The following is a 14,261-nucleotide window of genomic DNA, read 5'->3' on the forward strand; positions in this document are numbered from 1 at the left end:
AATGAAATAAAACATTACTCCGTGTGTAATGAAAGACAATAAGAGTTATTTAATATTAGCAAACAGGCTTAAGAGAATGTATAACATCAGAAATAATTTGGATTGCTTCACGTAACTGGCATTCATCTATTGTAAGTGGAGGCGTGAATCTTATTGTACAGCTGTCCATATTCTTTGTCAGTAGGCCTTTATCTTTTAACTGCATGCAGATGTTTAAGGCATTGCCATAGGCTGAAACAAACATTAAAAATGTATTGAAAATAAAATGCTTTAATTGTGGAGAGTAACGGATCATTTCTGGAAAAGTTATTCGGGTTGGTTTTGCGCCATAGGACAAGGTAAGACTTTGCATTGCGCTAGTGTCCCAAAGTGAGTATGGAATATGGAACAAAAAATTGTTTCTCAAAATAAGTAAACTTATTTAAATAAACAAAACATAGAAGTGATAACCGTTCCGTCTGAGTTGCACTTCCTCCTGCGCTAGATGTCTGCTATGTAACTGAAGTAAAATTTTCTTCTTCAGCTTTCACTGTTTTCCCTATAAAGTACAAATAGTGGGGTCGACTCGGGAAAGAAGCAAAGGTAAGTATATTGTATTAAATTGAAGTATATTGTATCTGTTATTCAGACAATGAAATATCGTCACGTTGTTTAAGGATGTTGACATCCATGTAACCCGTAGGTAAATTGGGCAAACAGATCCACGAATACTCCTATTTTTTACATTACTTTTGGAAATAGCCGTGTTTGAAATACTTAACCTAAAGAATCTGAAATAATCTTTTTGAATTTGAGAGTAATAATATAGAAAAAAAGGCCGCTGAAACAATTTTTTAATAAGATATATCCAAAAAATAAAATTTTAAGAAAGAGAAAACATAACCTTCTTTTGTTGATTGACTTAACGTTCAATTACGAAATTTTAACTTCCAGGACAGGCAATAGAAGGTAATATTTACTATACTAAAAATATTTCTACGTAATAAGGATTTTAAACTGAAGCACTTCACTGTGTTCTTAACATCTCTCCATTAAATCGGCACTCTCTTCTTATAAAGTAATTTTGGTTAACGGAAACGTTCGAATGATACATCAGATTTTTTGCCGAAAAGTAAGTGTGAACGTATTGCGGACTGCTTAAAGAGGACCATATAACTTTATTAAAAGTTTCAATGAGTAGATTCTATAGAAGAAAAAGATCTGGCACGAACAAACGAGTTTTTCTTATTCCTATTCCCAAAATTCGAACTCACAAATTTCCTTTAAACTCCAAACATTTAAGATTCATTAAAATTCTTATCAACATTATACTGTGGTATATTCTTTAAATACAATGAAATGTAACTTAATAGTAAAGCATACCCCAACCCTACTCTAAACATAGCCCTATACGAAATTTTAAATAAAAATTATTTAATTAATATAAACGTTTTCAGAAATACTAGGGAATTATAGCCGAGAAAATGTCAAAAACGTGAACGATCCTTTGAGAAAGCGGGGTTTCCTCTGACGAACTTTTCTGAATTCTATTTTAATTGAATACTTCAATTTTTACCACCTTTAATCCTCCCTAAAGACAAGACAAGAAAGCGCAGCATAATGACACGTGAGAAGGCTAATCACTCTTTTTCCCAAAAGAGCTCTAATAAAATATACCTGAAAACATGTTTCCGAATATAAGTTGCAGAATTATGCCCAATTAATTCACCAAGTTTAAAGAATATCTTTTAAGAAACATTCAGGGCATAGTAAAAAATAAGGCATCTTATTTAAGTACCTGGATTGATCTGAATGGCGTTCAAAAGTCCTCTGCCCCGGACAATGGGCACAATATCCTTTGGTAAACGGCATTGAAGTTCACATCTAAACTTTTGTCCCATATTTTTTGCGTTTTCGATTAATTTTTCCTCTTTAATCACTTCTAAAGTGGTCATTGCAAGACTACATGCGAGAGGATTGCCACCAAATGTAGAACCATGAGTACCAGGAGTCATTAAATGCATAGTTTCTCCATTTCCAAGTACTGCTGACATCTATGGTGTTTTTACCATAAAAATTTAATAAACAGTTTTTCAGTATAAAGCTTTATAAGCTGTACACATAAAAGTATTTTTTTCAACCACAATATGAAGGTGATATTCCTTATTCTTAATGAGATAAAATCTAAAACTACTTACAGGTACTATACCTCCAGCCAAACCCTTCCCAATAATTAGAAGATCAGGACGAACACATTCATGATCGCATGCTAATAAATATCCAGTTCTTCCTAGTCCTGTTTGCACTTCATCAGCAATCCACAATACATTTTTTTCAGAACATAATTTTCTAACTGCACTTAAGTAAGTATCGCAGGGAACGTTAACTCCACCTTCCCCTTGAATGGGCTCTACCATAAACGCACATACGTTTGGATTGCACAGAGCTTCCTATCATTAAGGATGTTGAAATTAAAGTTTATATTATTTAAACAAAATTAACAATAAAAATTAATAATAATTTCTGCTTGCTACCTCAAGGGCCTTAATATTGTTGAAAGGTATGATAGCGAAGCCAGGCATAAATGGTCCAAAGTGCTGGTACATTATAGGATTTGTAGATGATGAAATTGCTGACATAGTTCGACCCCAGAAGTTATTTTCTGCCATTATAACTATTGCTTCATTTTCAGGTATCTTTTTTCTTAGATAACCCCATCTACGAGCTATTTTGATTGCAGTTTCTCCGCCCTCCACACCTACATACTAATAGCTATGTTTTAACGTCACGTATGAGTAGAGGTAATTGCATTTAATTAGGTAACTTCACTAAAATTTAACAAGAATATATTTAGAAACCAGACCCTGGTTTTCAAAGATAACTTAATACGCTGGACAATAACCAAAGATGGGGACAATCCCGAGTAAGTATTAAACCTGCCTCCTCAACTTCAGAAAACTAATATTAGATAGACATACATATAAGCATTTATTTTTCTAAGGATCAAACTCTGTAACACAGATTGGATTCCATTACTAGAGGAAAAGGATGGGACACGTTTTTAATAAACTTTAAATATTTCAGCTTATAATAATACTTTCTTTAAACCTAATATCTTTTAGAGAACCAAGTCACTTAATATCACAAATGGACCCCAAGAACATTCCAGGCCTAAACAAAAAATGTCAAAAAAAAATGCTTTTATTTATTTTATTGTATTTATCGAGCATGGAAGTTTGGGCGAAATAAATTTTAGAAGGAATTAACACGAACTTAAAGATGAAATTATATCAAGATAAGCAAATTTTTATACGTTTTAGATATGTAAGTTTAATTTATGATACAAACTGATTAAATAATATAAGCGAGGCTGATCTAAAACTGACCTGTATTCATTGGAATGACCTTTTCGTAATTAAACATCCCAGTAACACATTCGCTAAAGCTGGGAAGAACACTATTATAGAATGCTCGACATGTGTGATGCAACTTTGAGGCTTGCTCTTTCATCTTATTGACAATCTTTGGATGACAGTGACCAGTATTTAGAGTAGCATAGCCAGCCAAGAAATCCAAATACATTTTACCTTCCACGTCCCACACATTGCAACCTAATTACAAATGTGTTTTTAGAATTATGTACAAGGTAGTTTTATTCTGTGAAAGTTGAATTAGACCTGGTATTATTCACTTAAACGTTTATTCAGTTAAAAAAATGTGTTTAACATTAAGTTTTAATTTCAATCAAATGAAAGTAAAACGAACTATTAAAAGCAATTACTTTCTACACTAACTTATTATTTAGACAGAGAATCTGTCTGGAATATTACATCATATGGAAAAGTAACCAGAATAATAAAATAAAACTTTAAAACAAATACATATTTATTAATTTATTAACTTTGTTCTTTTATATTTATACAAAATATAAAACATTTAGAACTGAAGAAAAACTTCAATGGAGTTGGCAAGCTCGAACCGCCATCAGTTGAAGTAAAATAAAAATTGGTGATAATACCTCCGAATATTCCAATGATGTTTCTCCAGAAAGTTTCTTACACAGAAGGAATTCAAAACTAAAGATTGCTGTCAAAAAGCAGAGAGACCAAAGTGCTCTGAAGAACGCCACCTTATATAACGCTTCGAGATACATTCGTATAAGCACAATCGTACAAAAGTAGGCATTTAAAGCGTCAGCTACAAACAGTGGTGAAAAAATTACCCACCAAGAGCTTACCAAAATATCTTCAGACGCTAAAGCTAACAATACAGTAAATGTTCCTAAAGATAAAAGATTAATCCACAGTTCAAATATTGTCATTCCCAACCATTCAACCAATTCATCTAACGAGAAGAACATTTTACTTGTCCAAAAAACAATAAACACGAAATGTTTTAGTTAGGCCACAACTCACTAACACAAAGTAATTTAGAAGATGGCATCTTCTTTTTATAATCAAGTGAGAAAAACGAACGAAATGGTTAGAAAATTGTTTTGATTTTAACCTCCCCTTACATTATGGTAAGGTTATAAACATAATTTCCAGTAGTAACTCATTTGTGTGCACATTTATGTAGATTTAAATGGCGTCTGCTTAGGCAATGAGTCACGTACGTGCACACCGTGACCGTACGTCCTTTACTTAAGATTAAAAGGGCAAACCATATTTCGCTGCCCTGTGCTCTAACTTTATTTATTTTCTAAAATAGGCCCTTTGTCCTTTATTTTGCAAAGTCAACGCAAAATTTTAAAAAAAGCTAAAATTTTCATTGGTGAATTGTGGACGAACGGAAAATTCCGTGTTAGTAAGCAAATTGGCAGCAAGTATTTCCATCAAATACAACTTTCAAATGATCTGTACGGAACTTTATGGCATTTTAAAGTGAAAACCGGCGCTATTAAAAAAAAAAAAATCACTGAAAGTATCAAAATTAATATTCTTTAAATTTTTACAATATGTATGATGCGTAATAATTAAGTTTGTTTAATGTGTGTCAATGTATGCCAGATACTATTCAAAATTGAATGAATAAGATATATTTGTAGGAAATTCCGCTCAAACATAGAGAACTTTTACCTCTAAATTGGAGCTAAATTTCAGCACCCTGAAGTAGTGTAGAAGGCACAGAAAGTTAAAGTGCCCATCAGATTATTTAAAAATAGTTACATTAGAATGTATTGTAATTATAAGCCATCTACTATTTGGTGAAAATTCTAGCTTACAAGAAAAATTAATGTATGTATTAGTAAAAAAAAGTCGTGGAGTGTATATATTATAATGTTGAACATTTTTTTGGAAATAAAGTTAATATAAATGGCAATTGAGCTGAAAATTGCCAATAATAACCGATCGTATTCGGCTTGTTAGGTATACATAAAGAGAAAGAGAATTGATGTTAAAAACGGCTTAGGCTCGATGTGTTAGAAACCAAGTCAATTCCTAGAAATTACCTCTTTTTCCAAGTAATTTGCTATGTTCTATCCCATCGGTCTTTGATGGCTGAGGTTTGTACTGAATTTACTGCTCTGCAGTGAGTTTATCCACTATATCTCGGGAACGGATAATTGCAGAAATGTAAAATTAGTTATTTTGTTCAGGTGACACAAGAGAAAGTCGTACGCCAATAAATGTTTGGTCAAAATAAGTTCACCTTTACTGAATAGAATTGATCAGTAGTACCACTTTGCTGAAAAGATTTTCAACTTTTTTTAAAAACACACTTCGTGGATTTTCTTTAAACTTTGTATAATTATAGTTCACAAATAGTTCTTTAACTTTTATAAAAAACATTTTTCTGGATTAATTCGATTAAGGGTACTTTTGAGGGAGTGAGTGGTAAGCAGTCCAGTAGAATGCCAGTTCGCTGATATGTGGACTTATTCTATACAGGGTGTATACGGAGGAGTGGTCGAAACTTCGGGAGGTGATTCAGCAGCTCAAATGCAACAAAAAATATTCTCTTCACTTTGGCCCGATTCTCAATAGTGTCCAAGATATTTGCATTTTTAACTTATTCGTCGATATTCGCGTTTTCCACCACACAAACGGCCTAGCAATTTTAACTAGGTACCTGCCTATTGTACTTATTCACTTCTGTGTTTTATTGCTACTTTATTTTTTACTTCCGTTTTATAAAATAATAATTGTTCTAAACTAAAATGGTAAAAATTGATATTTGAGTAAATTAGTAATGAAAAGTAAGTTCGCAAAATCCCGGTTTTCTGTATTTACACCCCTCTGTTCGGGGTAGGGTTTTATTAAAAACCAAAAAAATCCATATGATCTTGAAGCTCAATAAATGCGCAACTTTTTCTGAAATTATGTGATTCCTTGATTCATTAACCATTGAGAAAATGCAGTTGAAAATTTTAACAAAAATCATCGAGAACGAAATTTTTAGACATTCAAGTAAAAATTTCGTTGTTATAAGAATCGTTTTGAAGCTCTGTACCAAGCAAATTTATAGGAAATTTAATGCTCTTTCGTTTGGAATAAGCAGATTTGTTGTAGGATAAAGGACAAAAAAGTTACGGCCGTTTGTGTGGTGGAAAACGCGAATATCGACGGAAAAGTTAAAAATGCAAATATCTTGGACACTATTGAGAATCGGGTCAAAGTGAAGAGAATATTTTTTGTTGCATTTGAGCTGCTGAATCACCTCCCGAAGTTTCGACCACTCCTCCGTATACACCCTGTATAATAAACTACTCTTTACTGAACAAATATTTTGTAGATGAAAATGGCTAGCATTAGGATCTGTGTCATCTAATAAATTCTAAACAAAATGAATGAAAATTTAATACAGTAAAATTACTTAAATGATATCAATGTAGTATTAATGAGATGACAGGTACTTGCTGATTTGGTTTTCCTTTTACCGTTTAAACAACCTTTATACTTAACTTTTTAAACTGTAATTTTTTGTTAAGGAGATATAAACAAGGAAGTCATATCTACTTTACTCACTACTTGTAAAGAAATGCGATAGCGTCAAATTTTTGATACAAAGAAATATACATTTAGAAGTCCCTGAACTCAAAAATTGGTAATGGTGTGAGTGGGTAAGTGAGAAGAGAAACAGAAAACTCATGTATAGATAGGGTGCACAACACTAGTTGAAAAACAAAAAATCATTGGATGCTAAAACTTTTTTTTTTTGTTTACCTACAACCTTGAGATATGACAGTCCAAAATTCCAAAATCCAAAATTATACTATTATAACAACAAAAGTAATGACAATAATCTAATTCATAATAATCACAAAAATATTCTAACGTGGGCCTTCTTCCAGAACTGCTTCAAGCCAATATAAAATTATGTTTTACATAAATTCGGAAACAAAAAAAAATCCAAATTCGCTTTAATGCGTATATCTGTAAACCGATTTCAACCGCAACGTCTTTGTGTAAAAACCTAGTGCAATTATTTATTTTAACATTAAAACCACATTCAATAAATATTGTTTTGTTCAGTCTCTTCTAGAAAATATTCCTTAAGCTATGACAATTTTTTTTTAATTTACTTAAAAGTCTCAAACTAACGTACAACAAAGCCCCATGAGATAACCATTATTATGCAGATGCTGGGTATACAATTTTCAAACATTAGTGTTGTGATTTGTGTTATAATCGAAAGGAATTGGGGAACCCGAACTGGGAAAATAAATAATCCAGACATCAAAAGATTCTGTTTTCTACCCAAAGCGAAGGTAAGGTAGGAAAAAAAAAGTTTCTATTTTAAACTATGAGATAAAACATCTTACCTTCTCCTCTATCAATGACGACGGGCAACGGTTCATATATGTGTGCAGCATGAGCTTTTTCTGTATCTATATACTCTTTGGTAACCTTTTTCGATTTCTTTGAAAATAAAGTTCTAGTTAAGGTGGTAACATTTTCACAGTTGATTTTTTTTTGGAATAGTTCATGGAGTGGCTTTCGAAATAACATTTTGTCTGAAATATATAAATTTTTAAAGAAGACGAATAAAATAAAAATTTACCTTGAATTTAGTAGGCTTCTGTACTGTTCAATTATATTCTCGAAGGTATTCTACAATTTTGTAGGAATATTTAAAAATTCTTACTAACCATTTCATCTTATTGTGGTTGAATTTTAAATTTAGACATAAACACAAAGATAATTGTGGGTAATAAAGCTATTTTTTTTTTTACAAATTTAATAAATTATTTATCGTAAAATCCATATTTGTTTGGTGTCTGAGGCAACCTCACATGTGTTAAACACGTGGCTAAAATTGAATTGCGTTAACATAATAATGAAACTTCTAAATTTATTTCTATTTTCGGGCAAACATGAAAATTAATTACTGTAATAATCCTGAAGGTTTTGTATCTATAATTAACAGTGTTTTGAATATCCAATTAATAGAAAGCATTAGTAAGTGCCATAAAAAATTTTCTTTGAAATAAGACGAATGTTGGAGTAAGAAAGAAATGATACAAAATAAGAAATGCAATGGAACAAATATTTTATAGTACAAAACTATACGAACCTGAATGACTAGTCTACTTACCCAAAGGTTGAGGTTCGCAAGGACAATAAAGAAAGAATGATGACAGGAAAAGTTATCAGGATAAGTGAAGAGTAGAAAGTACGATATGTCTCCAATCTACTTAGATAATGGGATTGATTCTATCAAACATTACATAATGGTTTAACGATAACATTCAGAGTAGATTGGTCAGACTGAATTAATATGTGAATTCTGATTCTGTTAAAGATAAATATAATTATATGATTAAATATGGATACAAATTAGTCATAAAATGATAATGAATTTGAAAAAAATATATTATTTTTATATCGTACGACTATACAGTAATGTTATTCTATACATAAAAATGCTGATCTATAGAACGGAAGAATGTTACAATCAATGAATTGAAATAAGATGAGAAATTTAGGGAAGAAGTAGGAAATTAATTAATTAGCAGTAACTAATAATTTTCCAAATGTTTGAAGCAGAAATAATATTAGAAAACAATCTGTATACAAAAAAAAAACCTGTAATTTTATTAACACGTACTATAAATAGATCGAAATAACAAATACCTAGTCCCTAGGTCGAAAACTTGTCAAAAATAAAAAATAATGACAGAAATTGGCAATATTCTTTCTTCTTTTTAAATATACCATAAAAGTAATACATAAAACTTACGTAAAATGCATTTATTGTAAAATAATCAAACACTGTATAAACGGTAAATTAAAACTTCCAATTGTAACAACATACAAAATAAATAAATAATTATAATGAAACACAAATTGCAGTACAAATGTAAATATTCTACAAACACATTATCATTGTGAAAACAACATCTATATAAGGATAATATTTCCGAACTAATAAAAAAAAAGGTTCAACAGATTTTTTTGTTCCATTTTTATCAAATCAGTTTAAAGGAGATGGAAGATTATGAGTGTGATAATCATCTCTGACAGCTACAATTCCATAACATCTTGGAGAAATAACTGGATCAAACAGTTTTACTAAATAAGATTTTTCTATGCCCTGAAAAAAAATGACAGATGAAAATTTTTCTTCCAAAAGATATTTTACATCCTCTTACAAGTTTATGAGGTATGCAACACCTTAGATTTCGTATTTTGATCATTAACAAGAAATACACGTTTTGAGCCTGATATTTGATCAAATTTGATTTTTAATTTACCAGGAAAACCAACACTGCTTTTCTACGGTATCCGTTGAAAGTAAGTGCCTTTTAATCAGAAAGACACTTTGAAAGTCTTTACTAATGCGCAATGACGAATTTTCCTGCACAATTTATTTTTAAAAAATGCTCTGCATTTAGGAAATGTGAATAAGAGGTTTAGAGAATATCGTAAGTTATATTTTCAAAAAATCGCACTACCAACCAAATAATGCAATTTTCTTTGAACTAGTAATTCTAGCAAAACATTTAATTTTTCCTTATACTGTGTAAATCTTAGGACCCTTTATTAGTCAGTGCACATAGAGATATGAGAGAGGGAGTTCTATTACATACTTTTCAAATATGACTTCCCCAGAAAAATAGTTTGTTTTATTTTACCATTAAAGCAGTAATTTAGAAAGAGGACTACCAATACACCTCTCTTGAAATAGCCCTTAATCCAAATATCTAGGATAAAAGTATAAAATAAACGTTTTAGACCAACATGAGTAATATTAGTATAAGTGAATCAAATAAAATTGGTTGGGACCATTTTTGAGAAAATCAGTGAAAAAAACCATTCAGTAACGAGCGATTTCTGGATTTTAATAGAAGGCCCAGTTAAAAAAGGTTTTAATTTCCTGCGAAAAAAAAACATTTTTAAAGTTTATTTAAACTCTCACAGAGAGAGAAAGATAGAGAGAAGGCTCTAAGAAATAGTATTCATTTATGTCCAAGGCGGTAGCCAAGGCGAGACCTGAAAAGCTAATATGTATTCTGGTATTGGGTTCGATTCCCGGACTAGGCTTGGATTTTGTTTAATGTCTAATATGAGAACTTTATATTGTAGTAAAGTATTTGCTAGTCGCCTCCATCCACGATACCTAATTGGTTGTTGGACGTAAAACCTGCCTCAAAAAAGTAGGCATTACTTTACTTTAATGTCTAAAGTAGTTCCACTTCCCTTGGGGCAGCTTAAAATCTAAAAAAAGAAGAAATAGTGCTGCTCATGTTTCACAAGAAAAAATTGAAAAACAGAAACAAAAAAAATATATTTTAACTCAAAATAAAACACTTTGAAAACTCAAGAATGTTGAGTTTTGTCTTCATACAGTTTGCTCTTCACAGTGCTAAAGTTTTAAGAGCTCTTATTATTTTTAGAATGGTGATTTCAAGAATCTACTTCTAGCGAAAAAAAAATCTTTGATGGTTGTACGGTATAATTCAGTTTAGCTTAGTAGATTTTCAACTCTAGATTGTAAATAAGTGAATTAGAGAAAACTATCTGCTACCCGTTTGCAACTGATAGCAAAACAACAATAAATTATTTTTTTTTCTAATGTACAGAGTTCAGTCTAATAAACTGGTGCCTGAAGGATCTGACCACGAGTGGAACATAATGTCCTAATTTCACAATTAAGACGATGAAAAGGTAAAAGACAAAGAGAATCTTGCTTGGAATTTTTGCGACCTTGCACAGTGAGTGGGCCGTTTTAATCCTGCACTCAATTCACAGAAATACACATTCACTCGACTCATTTCAGTTTAATTTGTGCAAGTGCCACTATAGACTTATAGTTTTTATTGGCTTGGAGTTACAGACCAACATCAGGGAATTAAAACCTAGAGCAAGATGATAAAAAAGCATTTACTATTTTATTGTCACCATTATTAACACACATATTTCTTTGAGGGCTATAAACAATTTTTTGTATTTTTACCAATGTTTCGGAAAATTTGTTGCCCTCTGGATAAAGTAGGTTCGTTACTGTTCTAGTCTGTTGAATTATAATCAGCAGTCAGAAAAACAATGTCCACTTCTCAAAACACGAAAAAAATATTTCATCAAGCTTTTTCAGTCGTTAAAACAACCATTAATTTCTCAGTATGTAATCATGCTTGACTTGTTACTAAAACTAAATCTATCTCCTTAAAATAATAAAGTCACTCTTATATAAATTAAGGTGGAGAGAAACACATTTAAACAAATCGAATCAGAGATCAACAAAATATGTATATCTTATAAAAATTCAAAATCTAGAATTTAAATGGTATTTCAATGCATGTTCTTACCTCGAGAAAGAGACAACTAAAAAAATTACAATTAATAAGATTATTTAATTAATTTCCAAATGAATATTATAATTTATTTCAGGTTATTATGCATAATTTACCTTTTCTCGAAGGAATAACAGTCTATCCAGCAGTATAATTGCTTCAATAACTGGTGCCATTACAACCCTTAGCATGAAATAAAAATGAAGTTTCTTCTCAAACGGCTCAAAGTACTTGTAATAATTTCGTAATTCATCATCGTCCATCTGGCAAACAACGGAAAAATATTTTTGAGAAAGCGCGAGTAAATATTTTACCCTGGATTCACATATTTCATAATTTAGTATTATTTTTTTGGCACGTTTAATTTTTTGGGGTAATAATGGTATCAAATCATTTATAATAAAAAAGGATTGTGAAATCTGTGTTAAAATTTCTGGTACGGTTTGGAATGGGGTGACTTATAAGATCTACACAAAGACACGCGATATTCTGGCTCTTAAATAATAGTAGAACTTTTTAACTATTAACTAAAATAATATTGTTCTTACTGGGATATGGCAATTCAGAATGATGGAAGCTTTGCGAACGTATTCCACAAAGTTTTCACATTTAACACCTATTCGTCCAACATCACGTTCAATCTGATTTCCAGTTCCAAAAATATCGTCAAGAAGTTGCTCCAATACTGCTCTATACATTAATGACTCAGCAGGAAGCTAGAAAGAGAATAATTAATCAATCAGTAACTGTTTCTGTAAAAAAAATTCACAATTAATTCAAATAATGTTTTTGACGCTCACTTTTTGTAAATGAAACATTTTAGGTGGAGCCTGCAATGACATCATTCTGGCATTCCTACTAAATTTAAAGTTTCTCTGTTTCATCATACTACTAAGCGGGAAACCTGTAGGATTTTCTTCACAATGTTCTTTAGAAGTATTGAGAAGATGATAACAACATCCAACATTAATTAGAAACCTTGGTAACGGAGAACTGTCGTTAGAAAGGAACAGCTTGAAACAAATCGGTGAGAGATCTCCACAAGTATGCAAACCAGTGATTCCTATAGAGTACAATGGCCAATCTTCTGGGAACATATGTTGCACACACCGTCCAATATTTGTATTAAAACTAACTTGCGTTTGAGCCTGTCTGTGCGGTGAGTCCGTAAAAGAAAAGTCAGGTATACTACCTTTCTTGCAAGATTTCCAATATTTCTAAAGAATGCAACAAATTTCAACATTCAGCTTAATAAGATTAAGATTATGTGCGTATGAGTGATAATGTAGCAAAAATTTTGTATCATCTAAAAAGAATAAATATGAAATTTTAAGGTCTATTTTCCATAATTATAGAAAAAAAAAGAAAAAAAAAAAGCATTTATGGAACCTATAGGATGATGAATGTTTATAAAATATTATTTAACATTACGAAAACGCTGTTAATTAAAAAGATATTACATATAACTTGGTTTTCCTCTTCTCAGCTCCATGAATTATTCCTTCAGAACTTTCGAGACCTAAAACTTTAATACCATGCTGTAGGGCCAGAAGTGAGCTAGAATATCCTTTGCCGTCTCCAACTTCCACTACATGAGTTACACCTGTATAGTGTGTGAGTGCTGCAACAAATTCCACCAAAACTTCTACTTCGTGCGACTTCTTTTTAGACATAAACTCTCCTAAGGGAGGTCGCTTGAAATCATTGTTTCCTAATTCTAAAATTTCTTTTGCCTGCGATACACTTAACGATTCCTCTTCTGCTATATTCATATCAGTTACAGCTTGTAAAAATCGACTAAGTTCTTTGTATTTTTCATCACCAGAAGCTGCACATGAAAAAATATCTACAACATTATCTGTAAAGTCATTAAATTCTTCTTTTAAACGTAAAGGCACAAGCGTTTCCCAAAGGTTTGCAGTAAAAAAGTTAACCATATGAGAATCTATAAGAGGAATGTACGGTTGAATAAACTTAAGAGCACTTGTCAGCCTGATCGCTATTCTTTCCATCTCAGTACGTAATAAATTTGGCTTCAGGAAGCTCAGACTTTATTTTCAGAAGGGCACATAACTTCTTGTAAAGAAGTTTGCTCTCATCTAAAATGGAAAGTATGTCAACAGAAGGATCATTTGATTGAGGAAATTCTTCGGTTAATCGTTTTAACTTTTGCAGCGTTGGGCATACCTTTTCAAACACTCCTTGTTCATTAAGATGCTTCTCAACTTTCATAAGCTGATCAACAAATCCAGCATAGTATCCGATCAGACAACCAGATTCTGCTCCTTTATGATATCCTAAATGGTGCCCTTCTTTCCAACCAACTTCTTTACCAATTTTGTAACCTTCATCATAACCCCTTCTATTTACATCTTCTTCACTGCAAGCAATTGAATAAAAAATTTCATTAATATCTTCTCCTTGGTTCATTCCGATACAAAACATATGTAAAGATCAATTTCACGAAAACGAATTAACTAACCTAACGTGTTTTACGACGTCTACCAGGAAGGTTACTTTAAGCTAGTAGTGTTAGTAGAAGTAC

General features: G+C 31.4%; 4 protein-coding genes across 9 annotated transcripts; all 4 read right to left on the reverse strand.

The window, feature by feature from the left end:
- Positions 1-26: 26 nt before the first annotated feature.
- Oat (Ornithine aminotransferase precursor) lies at positions 27-8,657 on the reverse strand. 5 transcript variants are annotated; one of them, XM_074139837.1, is made up of 7 exons: positions 8,518-8,657; positions 7,745-7,936; positions 3,366-3,590; positions 2,514-2,737; positions 2,178-2,429; positions 1,778-2,033; positions 27-231 (listed from the first exon to the last, which is right to left on the reverse strand). In XM_074139837.1, the coding sequence occupies exons 2-7, from the start codon at positions 7,929-7,931 to the stop codon at positions 56-58; spliced, it is 1,320 nt and encodes a 439-aa protein (XP_073995938.1). In that variant the 5' UTR covers positions 7,932-7,936; positions 8,518-8,657; the 3' UTR covers positions 27-55. The 5 variants fall into 5 exon arrangements, with proteins under 5 accessions (XP_073995938.1, XP_073995937.1, XP_073995939.1 ...); XM_074139836.1 differs by lacking the exon at positions 8,518-8,657 and adding an exon at positions 8,072-8,211; XM_074139838.1 differs by lacking the exon at positions 8,518-8,657 and adding an exon at positions 5,432-5,667 and having other exon boundaries at positions 7,745-7,885.
- LOC141460147 (transmembrane protein 203) lies at positions 3,847-4,339 on the reverse strand. Its single transcript, XM_074139845.1, has one exon. The coding sequence runs from the start codon at positions 4,337-4,339 to the stop codon at positions 3,935-3,937; it is 405 nt and encodes a 134-aa protein (XP_073995946.1). The 3' UTR covers positions 3,847-3,934.
- Positions 8,072-13,728, reverse strand: LOC141460141 (probable methyltransferase-like protein 25). 2 transcript variants are annotated; one of them, XM_074139835.1, is made up of 6 exons: positions 13,177-13,728; positions 12,517-12,933; positions 12,265-12,432; positions 11,833-11,979; positions 11,732-11,747; positions 8,072-9,516 (listed from the first exon to the last, which is right to left on the reverse strand). In XM_074139835.1, exons 1-6 carry the CDS (start codon positions 13,726-13,728, stop codon positions 9,482-9,484), a joined length of 1,335 nt encoding a protein of 444 aa, XP_073995936.1. In that variant the 3' UTR covers positions 8,072-9,481. The 2 variants fall into 2 exon arrangements, with proteins under 2 accessions (XP_073995936.1, XP_073995935.1); XM_074139834.1 differs by lacking the exon at positions 11,732-11,747.
- On the reverse strand, positions 13,203-14,161 carry LOC141460146 (uncharacterized). The gene has a single exon (XM_074139844.1). It carries the CDS (start codon positions 14,159-14,161, stop codon positions 13,730-13,732), a length of 432 nt encoding a protein of 143 aa, XP_073995945.1. The 3' UTR covers positions 13,203-13,729.
- Positions 14,162-14,261: the final 100 nt, after the last annotated feature.

The sequence above is a fragment of the Rhodnius prolixus genome, unplaced genomic scaffold (assembly GCF_049639745.1).
Source record: "Rhodnius prolixus isolate KJV_2025 unplaced genomic scaffold, Rpr scaffold_6, whole genome shotgun sequence".
Classification (NCBI taxonomy): domain Eukaryota; kingdom Metazoa; phylum Arthropoda; class Insecta; order Hemiptera; family Reduviidae; genus Rhodnius; species Rhodnius prolixus.